The sequence below is a fragment of the Rhynchophorus ferrugineus genome, unplaced genomic scaffold (genome assembly GCF_030347505.1).
Source record: "Rhynchophorus ferrugineus isolate W39M unplaced genomic scaffold, kcgeb_rfMv2 rfM9, whole genome shotgun sequence".
Classification (NCBI taxonomy): domain Eukaryota; kingdom Metazoa; phylum Arthropoda; class Insecta; order Coleoptera; family Curculionidae; genus Rhynchophorus; species Rhynchophorus ferrugineus.
In genome coordinates, this window is record NW_027472588.1 from 1153566 (window position 1) to 1168367 (window position 14802).

The 14802-nt window shown below is 33.8% G+C and overlaps 1 protein-coding gene across 2 annotated transcripts in view; it reads right to left on the bottom strand.

Annotated features, from left to right (window-relative positions):
• The window catches only part of LOC143202465 (X-linked interleukin-1 receptor accessory protein-like 2), a 73681-nt gene that overhangs the window by 23446 nt on the left and 35433 nt on the right, over nt 1–14802 (bottom strand). For both annotated transcript variants that reach the window (XM_076414025.1, XM_076414026.1), the window contains exon 2: nt 2438–2619. In XM_076414025.1, the coding sequence (XP_076270140.1) occupies nt 2438–2619 (182 nt within the window). The remainder of the gene's footprint in view (nt 1–2437; nt 2620–14802) is intronic.

Below are 14802 nucleotides of genomic sequence, written 5' to 3' on the forward strand. Positions count from 1 at the left end.
GTAAACTATTATACTACCATTCGATTCAGCATAAAATTCTCTATAAACCCTGTAATTTTAATTGACTTACTGTTATTTTCAAGGGAACTGCAGCAGAAAAACTGAAAAAGCCAAAAAATCGCAGATTTTCACGACTATATATATGGAAAAAGTGCCAAAATCTTTTGCCTCTCAGATAATGATAAAAATCTCAAAATATACGTATTTTAATGCAAAAAAACCAAAAATCCATGTTAAATTGCTTTACAACTTGTAGTTTTCAAGATATGTGACATAAACATAAATTCACTCATTTTTTGAAAATACACCTTTCACGGCATAACTTAAAATCTAATGGCTGCCTGTGAACTATTATACAACCATTCGATTCAGCGTAAAATTCTCTATAAACCCTGTCATTTTAATTGACTTACGGTTATTTTCAAGGAAATTGCAGCAAAAATACTGAAAAAGGCCAAAAATCGCAGATTTTCACGACTATATGTATGGAAAAAGTGCCAAAATCTTTTGCCTCTCAGATAATGATAAAAATCTCAAAATATACGTATTTTAATGCAAAAGAAAGAAAAATCCATGTTAAATTGCTTTACAATTTGTAGTTTTCAAGATATGTGACATAAACATAAATTCACAAATTTTTTGAAAATACACCTTTCACGGCATAACTTAAAATCTAATGGCTGCCTGTAAACTATTATACTACCATTCGATTCAGCATAAAATTCTCTATAAACCCTGTAATTTTAATTGACTTACGGTTATTTTCAAGGAAACTGCAGCAGAAAAACTGAAAAAGCCAAAAAATCGCAGATTTTCACGACTATATATATGGAAAAAGTGCCAAAATCTTTTGCCTCTCAGATAATGACAAAAATCTCAAATTATACGTATTTTAATGCAAAAGAAAGAAAAATCCATGTTAAATTGCTTTACAATTTGTAGTTTTCAAGATATGTGTATACTAGTGAAGAATGGAGAATAAAAATCCGCCAGCTAAAAGGAAAGTAAGATGATATCATCGTCGAAGAGATTCCTCAGGCCTCACTCGGCGCGAAAACAAAAACCGCGACCGAGAGAGCATTAAACGCGACGGAAACGGTGCCACGGCCACCGTACACGCCCGATTTAAGACCCCATAGGTGCATTCCCCGCATCGATTTCCCGTAAACGAATGCGCAACAGCGGACGCCAGGTGTCGGGCGAACGTTTCCGCGAAAAACCGACGCCGATTTCGTCCGACAGTGAACTTTGGACGGCCTGTCGTCGCTATGCCACCATCGTCCGTCCATCGCCGTTGTTGCTTTTGTTGTTCGAAACGTTTGCACGAGCGCGAGAACAAAGGCGTCGATTTATTTTCTATGATTCTAGACCTTTCAATTTGGCTTCCGTAATAAACACGGAACAACACAAGGAAAACGCAGTTTAATTAATTAAATTAACAAAAACTTAAATGATAAAAAATATTGCTCCAACACACGAGGATCCATTATAAGCCACAAGAAAACTCCAACTATATCTAAACAACTAAAGTCGAATTATGATTGAAACCATGACATAACAAAGTAAATGAGACAAAATCTACCTATGTGATATTCACCCATTGTAGAAGGACTGGTCTCCAACTAAAAATAGATAATTTTGAACTCCCGCAGGCAGACAATGTTAAATATCTGGGAATGTATTTTGATCGACGCTTATCACGGTAAAAATATATACTGACCAAACGCTGGCTTAAACTGAACCAAATGTATTATTCTTAGCATTAGATATTGGTCGATATTTTCAACCAAACTTCTATAAGACACGTTTGTCATAACAATATCATTTGTGTTATTGGATTCACATTGTATAACAGTTTAATGAACCACAACTATGGACTATAAAGTCGTAAAATATATGTTACCCAGAATTGTTGACGGATATGATTAAATTTCGAATGTCGATATACAAGGCGTGCTATATATGCATAGAATTCATTAAAATTAATGCAATGCTCTCAAAATAAGTACTGCGAAATCTTCATTAGTTTACTATTGAACTAACTTCGTTATCAAAATAGTTTTTTTTTTAATTTTATTTGAATATAGACTGTATTAACTGATTTGGTAAAGGCATTTGATAGAGTGAGAATAAAAATTATAATATATATTATAAAAAAATGAGGTGTAAGAAATAAAATTGTAAGAATAATTCAGAAATAGTACAGGATAAATCTCAATACCGTCATTGCAGAAAACATAAAATCAAAAACCTTCAAAACCCAAGCAGAACTAAGTATAAACGTACGGAAAAAATAAAAATGTCGGTGGGAGCTTTTGCAGATTATGTAATAACAGGTCAAAAGTCCCCGGCATACGATATTAAAACACATTTTTGGGCACCAAAAAGGGTTTTTTAATTTTCAAATAAATAAAAATATATCTTAAAGCATACTTACCGAAGACTCTCAAATTGATGGTGTGACTGTGCATTACAGTATCGTTCCGCAGGACACAGGTGTAATTTCCTTCATCCTCCTGTCGAATATTCGACGTAGAAATCGTTTGATTCGCACTTTCTGGATAGATAATCAGTCTTGATCGATCCAAGTCCCACGGGTACATTTTACCATCTTTATACCTGAAAAATAAAAAAACAAATCGATTAAATGGCTGTCTGCAGTAATAGTCAAATAGTTCTTGATAATTTGCCTTTTTAATCAAAATGTCAGAATATTTTAATCGAATAACTATATTGGTTAGTCGGGAGATACTCTCTACATTACCCAAAATCAAAGAGACCGGTTTATCAGTGAATCATAAAGCCAATTCAATCATAATCATAAGCCAAACCAACTAGTAATCCAACGTTGCCAAAAAAAAATGTCTTCCATTAATTACCAATGTGTGGTTCTTCATAATACATTTTTTATTTATTTCTATTCATATTTTTCAAATATACGTATAATTTTCAACAACTGACAACGTTGCAAATTCAAATCATTGTGCGCATGCCAGGATTATCCAGAACCAGACTTGTAAAATATATTTTAATTAATTTTCGCTGTATTATAATTAGGTTTCTGTTTCCTATTCATAACATCATATCATTGGTTTTCTGTCTGAATATTAAAAAAGGCGCTTTTTTTTCTTCTCGGGATCCACGCAGCTGTGGACTTTTCTTTGTTCGTAATCGCAGTTCGGTTTTCCTTTTTTCGATGCAGGAGCTGTTCTCGGATGCGGATAATAATATTTGCAACAATGAATACAATCTAAGTTTTCTCATTGTTTATTTAGTAATTAAACCGTTCCGGGAATAGCCGACAGTGACGAACTGCTTCGTCTGAGAATTAGGCAAGGTTAGTATGAAAGAGCAGTGGCGTGCGCGTAAGAACAGAAAGGAAGGTTAAGTTTAGCGCTGGGAACTATCGACTGAAAATAGTAGAAACAGTTGATAGTCGCAAAAGGGTCGACAACTCTTACAGGGCATATGGTTTAAATGGTGTAAAGGTAACCCTCGGAGATGTTTATGGAACTTCCAGACATTGCCTTAAGAAGAATTCAATTTTTAAAGACATAAAATAAGATCAAAGAAGATAAACTATTTGAATTTGTGTATCTTGATGAAACTTAAATATTTCAAAATGGTTCATTATGGCACTCTCGGAAAGATAGTAACAAAAAAAGGTGTAAAGACAGACATGTTACAATAGCATTCGATTGGGTTTTGTTGGTCATTATATTTATTAATAATTAATTGCAGATATATTGCTGGTCGAGAAAGATATTCCATTAAAAACTGTTTAGATATGTGGGAGGAAGCATTGTCAACTATAACACCTTCTGTCTGGATGAACTTGATAAGACATACAGAGGAAGTAATTAATAAATCGTGAACATGTTTTAGACAGATTAGAAATTAACAGTTTAGTGGTGGAATCGTGAATATGTTTTAGACAGATTATAAATTCCTGAGACAGAGTGATGAGAGTGGAAACAATTAAAGGTGTGCACATCATTAATTGAATATAACTGTTGAAAATGGTATTGTAGGGCTTGAAAGATTTGTGTGTACAGATATGATTGTAATTGTTCAAAATTAAACATGAGCATTAGGTTAGAACGTATGAGGAGAGATGGGTAACTAATTAACGTATGAAGACAGAGTAAATATGCTCTCGAATGAAAGTAAAACACGTTTCTCAGATATAAAAATTGTTAATTAGGTGGATTAGACCTCCAGGGGGACACCAATACATAAAAAAACGCTCCTAGAAACTCTACCTCATGGGTGGTGCGGAAAAGAGTTAAATGTAAACAAAACAAATCTAACCTACAAACCTTTTTCCTCCGATATATCGACATTATTTAAAAATATGAACAGTGTTGCTCATTATCCATATATTTTACTAATTGAAAAAATCCTTCTCTGCGAATTCGATTTTCTTTCTGTCAATGACTCCTCCTGCAGCATTTCCAGTCACCCGTCTGATCTAACCGACAAAAACGCCAGACGCTATCGACGACACCGACCATCAGCCGCGTCTAGACGGCGTTTTGAATATCGAAAAACAAGCTGGCGAAGCTCTGGCCGCCGAATCCGTCGTCGATCAAAAAAGTGCCGTGACCAATCGACATCTCGGTCCGATCTGGTAGTCGGTGAAATTTCGTTGATTTTTTCGCAATTTTGATCGCACCAGACAACAGTAAAAATGTGGTAACCGTTGTTCTAGCAACGCCATTAGCCGATGTCCGTAATGGTTCGCGATAAATGAGAAAAAGATCGTGAAACGGAGTTCCTGGAATTATTTAGTGCTGATTATCCACCAAGTGCTACTGGTCAGTGGCGTGCTCGGAGTGATCTAGAATCTCTAGAGGTCTACGGTGGTCTGGGTCCAGAATGGTCTATGGTATATAGTCTATTTAAAATAACAGTGAACTCATGTCATCAAGATGTAACACAAGGGTTGAAAAGTCCCGGGCGTAACAAAGCAAACGCGGCTTTATTGATCAACGCCAGCGCTGTTGAACGTATTTGTAGAACGGTTTATCTTTTGCCTCAAAATAGATCTGTCACCAGTTGCTGTTCACTCAGACGACGATCGTTTTGATTCCGCACAGAAGTGTATGTGAAATGAATTAGTATTAACACGAAGACTAAAATATCCCAATAAAAGAAAAGCAATATAATTCGATTCACCGAAAAGATGTCCTATTGAAGATTTATGAAACGTATGAAAACGGTAAGTAGATTTTTTAATATAAGCATAATTGAACTTAGGGATATGCAACTATTTGAGGGATGTAGAACGGACCTTCATACACTGATGAGTACTATAGGATTTAAATGGTGTAAAGATTCCGAAAAAAAGCCACGAAGAAGTCCATTGGAACTTCCAGGCATTGCTATTAAAATATTATATGCTTATTTCAATTTATGTAATTAGGTAAGACGTGGATATTTCAGTAAACCATTGATGTGCTCGAACTCTTGAACAAGAGTGAATTAGGACGCAGACTCAAGGAAACCAAACCATGCGATCTTGTGTGTTTAAGTGGCTTCTAACTCTTATTTTGTTTTATTAAGGCCAATGATATTGCTCTTCCTAGATAAGTACTTAGTTTTAAGTCATCCAGACAAATTGTAAGTTAGTCGACAACAACTGGTCATATATTAACAGGTCAATTGAAAAGTCCCCGGCCTGACACATAGATGGCGCTACTAGAATTAAACGCATATGTTTTTAGTTAGCCCTAACCCTCAAAAGATACGTGTATAAATTTGACAGCTGTCGGATCATTTGTTTGTAAATTATAGCATTTTCAGTGAAACAATTTTTGTTATTGTGAAAAAATGGATAAAAAGGAATTTCGCGTGTTGATAAAATATTGCTTTTTGAACGAAAAATACAGTTGAAGCAAAAACTTGGCTTGATGCCGAGTTTCCGGCCACTGTCCCAGGAAAATCAACCATCACGGATTGGTATGCTAAGTTTAGACGTGGTGAAATGAACACCGAAGACGGTGAACGCAGTGGCCGGCCAAAAGAGGTTGTTACAGACGGTAACATTAAAAAAATCCACAAAATGATTTTGAATGACTATAAATTGAAATTGAATGAAATAGCAGATACTCTAAAGATATCAACTGAACTTCTACATCATATTAGTACCGACATTCACGAATACTTGGATATGAGAAAGCTTTGTGCTAACTGGGTGCCGCACGAACTCATTTTTGACCAAAGACAACAACGAGTTGATGATTTTTCAATTGACCTGTTATATTAATACATTTAAAAAATATCTTGGCGTTTCCTCTTGGGTATAACTATTTTAAAACTGACGAATTACTAGTACCAAATTACATACACGTAACACAGTGAGCAACAAGCCTAGTAGATCCAATCATTCTCCACACATCCCGGCAATTGGCATTAGCTTATGCCGTTATTAACAAATCGAAATCTAATCTAAATTAAACGCGTTTCCAGGAAATTGTTCGGCTATCTCGATCGAACAACAATAATAGACTTACGTAACGAGAAACGTACGTCAGCCGTACTAAATCCGGTGAATGTAACCGACAACATCAAGACTGTCTTAATTTTATGGCCGGTTTTTTTGCGAAATTAACCATTGCCGAGCGATAGGATTGTTTTTGTCGGCTCCTTACCCAACTTAAAAGGAACTGACGCCGTGCTCGCTCGGTTCTTTTGTTGTCGCGACCCTAAAAACGGTCGTACGGACGCTATCCAAGACGATATAGATTTCATCTCGTCGACAAACGCGTTTATTAAATTAATTACTGATATAATTGGTTTCGCATTTATTTTGTCTCAATCCGTATGTTGATTTATTTACTGTACGCATAAAATATATCAAACCACCTGCTGATTCATTAATCCAATGAACATGAAGACGATAGGAGGTACTCTAACCTGTTATAACATATTATTAACGAAGAAATATTATTAGTAAATTATCCCGCGACAAAATGTTAGTCATGGTCTTCATGTAAATATTACAAGGAAGCAACTATTGCTTATTTATAGCTTCTGTGTAAAATCGTGCTGTTCGGACAAGGCGACAAAACTATAGCACAGTTGCGCAAATAATTGATTACTAATCAGTCACTTCTTCTAAATCTTGCAACACTTGTAAGTATTACTACTATGGTTTACGAGATATCAAATGATTTTAAGGAAACAATAAACAATCCTTTTAAAAAAGTGAGAAAATGATCTATGAATGCTTTTCTCTATATCATGACAGGCACCATAAAGTCTGTTTAGCTCGTAAAATATATGTATTTACCATTGCGATCAGAAAATAGTACTGCTACCTGTTTAAGGTTGCTTTCAAACCTATTTTCTAACTATATCACATCCAGTACATATCATCGCCCATCTGTTTATCGTCCACGTCAATAAATATTCAAAGAAATACCGACCGCTTGAACCGTACACCGACACAGAGTCGAGATTGCATCGCATTTTGGGAAAACCTGAAGAAACATTCGCGAGAAGAATGATTATCAGGAAACGAGGCAGTGCAAGTGAGTCAAACTTTCTCATTAACTTGTTTCTAAACTATTGGGGTTCGTCAAAGTATCCCACGTTCAATGGATATCCAGGAAATAATGATCCGATCAAATGTGTTAATATTTCGGAGAAAAGTTATACATTTATGTGCCATACGTGATAAACTGGCAGATAGGATAAATAAAGTTTTAGATAGAACTAGTACCAAACTTATTACTTGGTATAATTGTTTACCAGTCAAAATTATTATGCTTTGATTTTCAACTGAATTGTAAAAACTGATAACGATTGAAATCAAATGACATATTGAATTTGCAACCTCAAAGTTTGTAGCCTAATAGTCTATCAACAAGTCAAAATTCTATATATAACTAGTGCCCATATATCCAGGTCAGTCACAACAACTGTCGTTAACAACTTTTCCTTGTACAATACGAGGAAATAATGTACTGAACTATGAGTGTTCATAAGTTACTTCTAACAAATATTAATAAGCAACTGGAGCATTACACAAAACCAGATAGAAAACGGTTTTGCTAGCGTCAGTCCCATCTTGATATCGTATTAAGTCGCTAGTTACGTCCGTCGCACATTCTTCGAGAGGTTAACAATGATGAAAAGCCAACTGTTGTACTACAACATATTGTATGGAACTAGGGTTTTTCATTGACATATAAATAAAATACAACATATTATTTTCTATGACATCAAATAACTAAATAATAAAACCGGAAAAAACACGTTTTTATATCATAATAATGAAAAAATTAATATCTTTGTTTCATTTGGTTTACATCAAAGTCGGAAAATAAAATGTCCTTAGGCCTTAGTAAATCTTATACAATCTCGAATAATGCTCAAATTAAATGGTTTAATAGCATCTGTCACTCAGCGCTCTTAAATGTGATACGAAAAAATAATTAACAGGTGTTCTTGCAGGATTTTGCCAATAGTTTAAAACACGACCAATAAGCAAAAAGACTGTTCCATATCCTATATGGCACGGATATTTAAATGGGTGTTAATAAAATATCCCCAGTACCAACTGCATTTTGTAAAAATATAACTCGGATTTTTCCTCTCATTTTATTCTAGTTAAAAAAGAGATAGAAAGTAACGTGTTGGAACAAGTAACCTAAGGGGTCTATAATATTCGATTTTTTGTTGGTGTTGATGACAATAATTAGAGGTTATGACCCGGCTCTTCTTTCTAATCAGTTACTTCGAGCAGGAACGAGCGAGATAATTGGTACCGTTTCGTGCCTTAAATAACGTTAGGGCGGTTTTTATTGGAAATATATTTTAGCGCGTTACAGCAGTACTGGTGCATTTTGGCTAAAATGTCTAATGAAATGAAAAATATAATCTAGAATTAACCGAAAAAAAAACCGTTCTCATACGAAGGGTGACGAATCAAGATCAGCTTGATGTTAGCTCTACAATAGATTAAATATGAAACATATAAAAATATAATTCAATTATTTCAAAGGAAACTTAGTCTGAAAAGTGTCGAAGAGGTCTAATGGAACTTCCGGATATTGCTTTTAAAAGAATACAATTTTTAAGAGCACATAATGAAATTAATTAAGTCTTATTATTACAATTTATTTATTTAGATAAAACAAGCATATTTCAGAATGGGACCAATATACCCAATGGTCACTCATGGCAAGATGATAATAAAAATAGTTTTGTGTAAACGTTGGAATAACAGTAAAAGATTTATGTGCACATGATTGTTGAGAATACACATGAGCATTTGGTTAAAATGTTTCAGGAGGGAAACAATAGTAACTATTTTGCAGATATGGCAAATCCCTTGAGGAGAATGCAGTAATTAAATCTAGTTTCATCAAGAAATATGAATGCAGGTCGAACAGAACATAGTAAGGAAAAATCCAGTGATATCAAAATGTCTTTACAAGGAAACACTGTACCGAAAGACACAGACTAAGCGTAAAGAGTAAATATGTTCTCTAATGAAAGTCAAGTATATTACTTGGATATAGGTGGTGGATTAGGCCTCCAGGGGATACAATTACAAACGCACCTAGAACTCAAACTGATAGGTGGCATGGAAACGAATGCAATGTAAATATAATCAAACACAACTCTAACCTACAGACTTTTATAACTGTAGTTTGAAGTCCTTCGATAACATATGCAATCTACTAATATATTAAAATAAATTATATTTGGTAACAGTATTTTTGGTTAATTATTTTATTTAGATTAGAATTTTGTTTTTTTTTGTCAAAGTCAAACTGAACTAAAACTCACAGTGGAACTTTGAATAGACTATATGTAATTATTATAAGAAATAATTATTGTCAATGGGTAGATTGTTGAACCACGTAACGTAACCATGTAAAGATAATAAAGAATGTTTAAAACAAAACTAAGATCCATAATATTTCTAAGATATATTGCGGTGTATTACTCGTAATGAACATACGGTTTTCCTGGCAACTCGATCTGTAAGTTTCTCTCGGTCGGGACCGAATTCTTTACCCATTAAATCACAGAGAGGAGGACGGCATTGTTTAAATGGCCCGTCGGGCTTGCGATAAAATCCGTCATCTTCCATCCATTCCCCCCTTCAGCAGGTATATAAGCCCCGGGTTCGCGTTATGTAACTCGTCTAGTTCAGGGGCGTTTATTTTTAGATCTATTAATCATATTTATGTACGTTAGTTACTCATCGTTCTTGAGTCGTACCCGAGGTAACTTATCGAAATTGAGCTGTTTTTACGTATCGCTATTTAACATTCTACAACAAACACTTGACCATTAATCAAATGCATCGGATCATCTGTGCGAATTGAGAGAGCATGAGAATGAAAAAGGAGACGATAAAATTCTTAGATGTGGCAACAGGATGTGGAATAGAAACTATAGAAAGGAGCCTGCCACTTAAATATGTAATTTTTTTATGTGTTATATTCCGTTGAAGTCTGTCAGTATTTTTTTCCTTTAGATGTTCGTTCATACTGTTATTATTTCTATTTTTATATCGTCTAGGATTTACGGCAAAGAATTCGTTCAAATTGGAAGAATACGTTCTTTATCTCAAAGTGTCAACATTCGTATTTTTACGAATTTTCAAAAAACAAGTGAATTTATGTCTATGCCGTATATTCTAAAAACTATGCATTCTGAAGTAGTTTAACAAGAAGTTACGTTTTACGTTTTTACCAGTTTAAAATTGTCTGCTGTCATTTCAATTTAAATAATTGCGGGTTAATGAAAATTCCAGATGTTACAAAGAATTTTACGACGAATCAAATAGTGGTATAATCATTTTTGAAGGGATATAAACTATATATTGTAGAGTAGTTTAGTGTGGATTTTCGTTTATTTCACAACATCACTACATAGTATAAAACAAAGTCGCCTTTTCTGTCCCTATATCCCTATGTGTGCTTAAATCTTTAAAACTACGCAACGGATTTTGATGCGGTTTTTTTTCAATAGATAGAGTGATTCCAGAGGAAGGTTTATATGTATAATACATGCATAATATACTAAGGCAACATTGCTAATTTTAGAGGTTTCTAACGTGATGTCGTAAATTAACCTATTTTTTAGGCTTATTTAGCAATTAGCAAAAACGCTGCCTAACCCTACGAGTTAGATCAAATTAATGTACTACAGTATTGTACACCATAAAAAGGTCTACAAAAAAGTCCGTGATGGTATATGTTTATCTTTTAGGAATAACCCACATTAACCATTTTTATTGTTTACTTTTTAATTGAGAAAATGGCTTATTTACGAAGCTATTTTAAGCAATACGGCATTAATCCTTATCGAATTAAGTACCTTAAATACAGTGTGCAATTAATATAGATCAATATGGTTCCTTACAGCATGTAAATTAAACAAATATTTTCGGAGATATTACAAATTTAAAATTTGCGTTTAAAAATGTGTAATGTAATAAAAATTGTATGAATTTAGATATTCCAAAGATAGCAGGAAATCTTCATAGTAAGTATAGGGGAAGAGGAATTGTTTTACTCCAAATTTAATGCGTGCAGGCCAAGGGCAGTAATGAATGAACCAAAAATACTGGATCGACTTTAATCATGTTTTCATTGAGTGACATAGGCATATATATTTTATGCCCGTGCAAAGTCGGAGCGGGCCGCTATGTTTTTATATACAACGTTCATATTTTTTCTATAGTGTATTTAATTTAGTATCAGCATTGCATCCGTGCGAAGCCGGGGCGGGTCGCTAGTAATACATATATTTTGAATGTTTATTTTTAATCCAAGAGATAAAAAATATTGACACTTTTTCCATATATATAGTCGTGAAAATTTGCGATTTTTTACCATTTTCAAGTACTTTGCTGTCATTACCGTTCAAGTTATGGCAGGTTAATGAAAACTACATTTTCAAAAAATAAGTAGAATTCTGTTTATGTCACATCACAAACATTCTAGAGCATTTTATTTTGGATTTCTTTTTCGCCTTTTATATATATATATATATATATATATATATATATATATATATATATATATATATATAGTCATGAAAATTTGGAATATTTTGGGAAGTTTAAGTTTGTTTCCGTACAAATAATCGCAGGTTAATATAAATTAAAGGGATTACAAATAATTTTACATTGATTTTTATTATATACAATAAAAAATGCGTCACATATTAACATCTATTTACGTTTCTTCTGTTTCGTAGTTATCTATTGTAGAAGATTCTATAAATTAATGATGTAGATATGTGAAAAAAATATCGATATTTGTTTCATCCAGAGTTGTAAATGTGAGTATCGAATTATGGAAGATACAAATTAATGTATCGATATTAAAAAACCTAATGGTTTTTGTTAGCTCTTGGTCATCAAAAACTATTTATGGTTTTTCCCCCCAATCATCAAGTGAATCTTGCGTAGAAAAGTTGGGTTGGAGCGAAAAAATATTGGTAAAAAGAAGTATCGATATCGATATTTTTCTCTGCGCTCGACCTCCCTATAATGATGCATCTTTATTATAATATACTCTATTAAAAGTTAATTTGTACACACGTTTTCTAAATTTATGACGTCTAAATGTCGCAATGTTGTCGCATCAACTCTGAGTTTTAGTTCAGTTGGGCTTTGACATATAACAAAATTCTAATCTAAATAACATAATTGTGTTATCAAATATAATTTATTTTAACATTATAGTACATCTAAAAACTACAGTTAATTATACAGCCACATTAGTTTATAGGTTAGAGTTATAACCTCTTGTCACTATTACTTTCAAGAATTTTGCAGACGCCTGACAACCGGACGACTTTGACACGCTCATTCGTTTACGCGTTCGAAATAATCACACAGCATTATGTCTCTTTTTAACTAGAATAAAATGAGAAGGAAAATATCGTCTGATTCCAAAACGAATTTACAAACTGTGACAGGCAATACATTAAACCTCTTGATGACGTATCTACAAAAAAACTTTTTTTTAGTTTTATATGTGAAACAAGTTGACGATCAGCGACATTTCGTAAGAAAAACACAACTAAACGCCCCCTTGACAGGGTAATGATTTAAACGTCGTTTTTACGTTTTCTGCTAGTTGTTCGGCTCGAGAGCAACAAGCGGCGGTCGCGTCACACACTCTTCTCGCATATCGTCAAGGAAACGGACGGATACAAAAACGCGATGTTCCAAGCCGCGCCGAGAAAACCACCAACCGGCGAAAAAACGACTCGCGCTCCGCCGGCATGTTATCGTTTCAGCGAGACGTCATGTTGGTGATTTTGCACTGGATAAACGGCAGCTAATATGACGTTAATCGCTTCCAGATTATACGGTAATTAGCGGGGAAGCGAGTGACGCGGCGAGAGACCTCTGTCGGGCTCGGTACTGTCGCTTCTTCGCCGAGCCGTACGGACCGCAGCTTATTAAAGTTATTTTTTCTAGTTAATTGCTCTAGCCGTGCTCCGACACGCTCTGAATTCTTCGACTGCCTTTTTTACCGTCAACGCGCTTTTTATAAGTCCACTTTCGACATAACAATTAAAAATATAAAGCGTGGAATGCTGTACATCGGCTTTCGTCAGAACTTTGTCGTCGTCGCGGTTCTTTGTCGCCGTTAATTCTCCGTCGGGCCTTAAATACAACGGAAAACGACTAGGTGAAGTCGTTAAAATAATTATTCGCCTCAACAAAACACATCCCAATTTAATATCAACTATAATAATCACGAAAAAACTCATAAAACCGTAATATACTTGACAATTATCGAGTATACAGGACAATTACCGAACATAAATCGATATTAGACGAACTTTATCGATGATTGTGTCACCTATAAACAGTCGACCAATGATTTTGAGATTTTTATCTTATACTTGACTTCTCAAAAAAAACAAGTAGATTTCTGTTGGTTAATTATCTTAAAAATTATATTTCTAAAACAATTTATGGATTTTCCTTTCTATCACCTCAAAATACGTACATTTTGAGTCTTTTGTCTCGTGAATATTTGAGATGTTTTATCATTTTCGTACTTTTCCTGTCATTTTCGTTCTAATAATCGTAGGTTAATGAAAATTACACGAATTATAAAGAATTTTATGCTGAATCGAATGGTAGTAAAGTAATTTTTATAAATTGTGTGGATTTCTGTATATTTCACTATTTTAAAAAACTATAAATTATTTAGCAATTTAACCAGGATTTTTATTTCTTTCACGTTATTTTTTGCCATTTCCTATTCCAGTTCATTATACTAATTAAAAATAATATTTTATTGAGTCTTTTATTAATTATGTTATAATTATAACATCAAATCTTTAAATTGTTCAATTTAACATGGATTTTCTTAGCATAGATACTTAATATTAACCGAGCATATCCGAAAACTATTCCATTATAGTCGAATGTTTCCGAACTTAGTAAGTGACAACTAAGAAAAGATTATTAATCATTGACCAATTCTGAGATAGTGATCTTTACGGTTAGGTTGTATAAAGGGTTAAATTCATTTAAAAAACGGGAATATTTGGCTGTAGGTAATAAACTAAGTGAAACTTTGCAGTGGGAAGTCGCATAGCGCACTCCTGGAAGAGTTGAAGAGCTCGATTGCTATATATACTTATTTTTACAACAATGTTTTAATAGGAATACAAAAAATCTTTGACTCGGCTTTGGTTGTAAAATGAAAAAATGCCGTTGTCCTAAAGGAGGCATCAAAACCAAGTCTTTCAGTCTAACTAATAAACTTCTTGGGTAGTTGTTGAGCTCCAGGACTGGTGCAT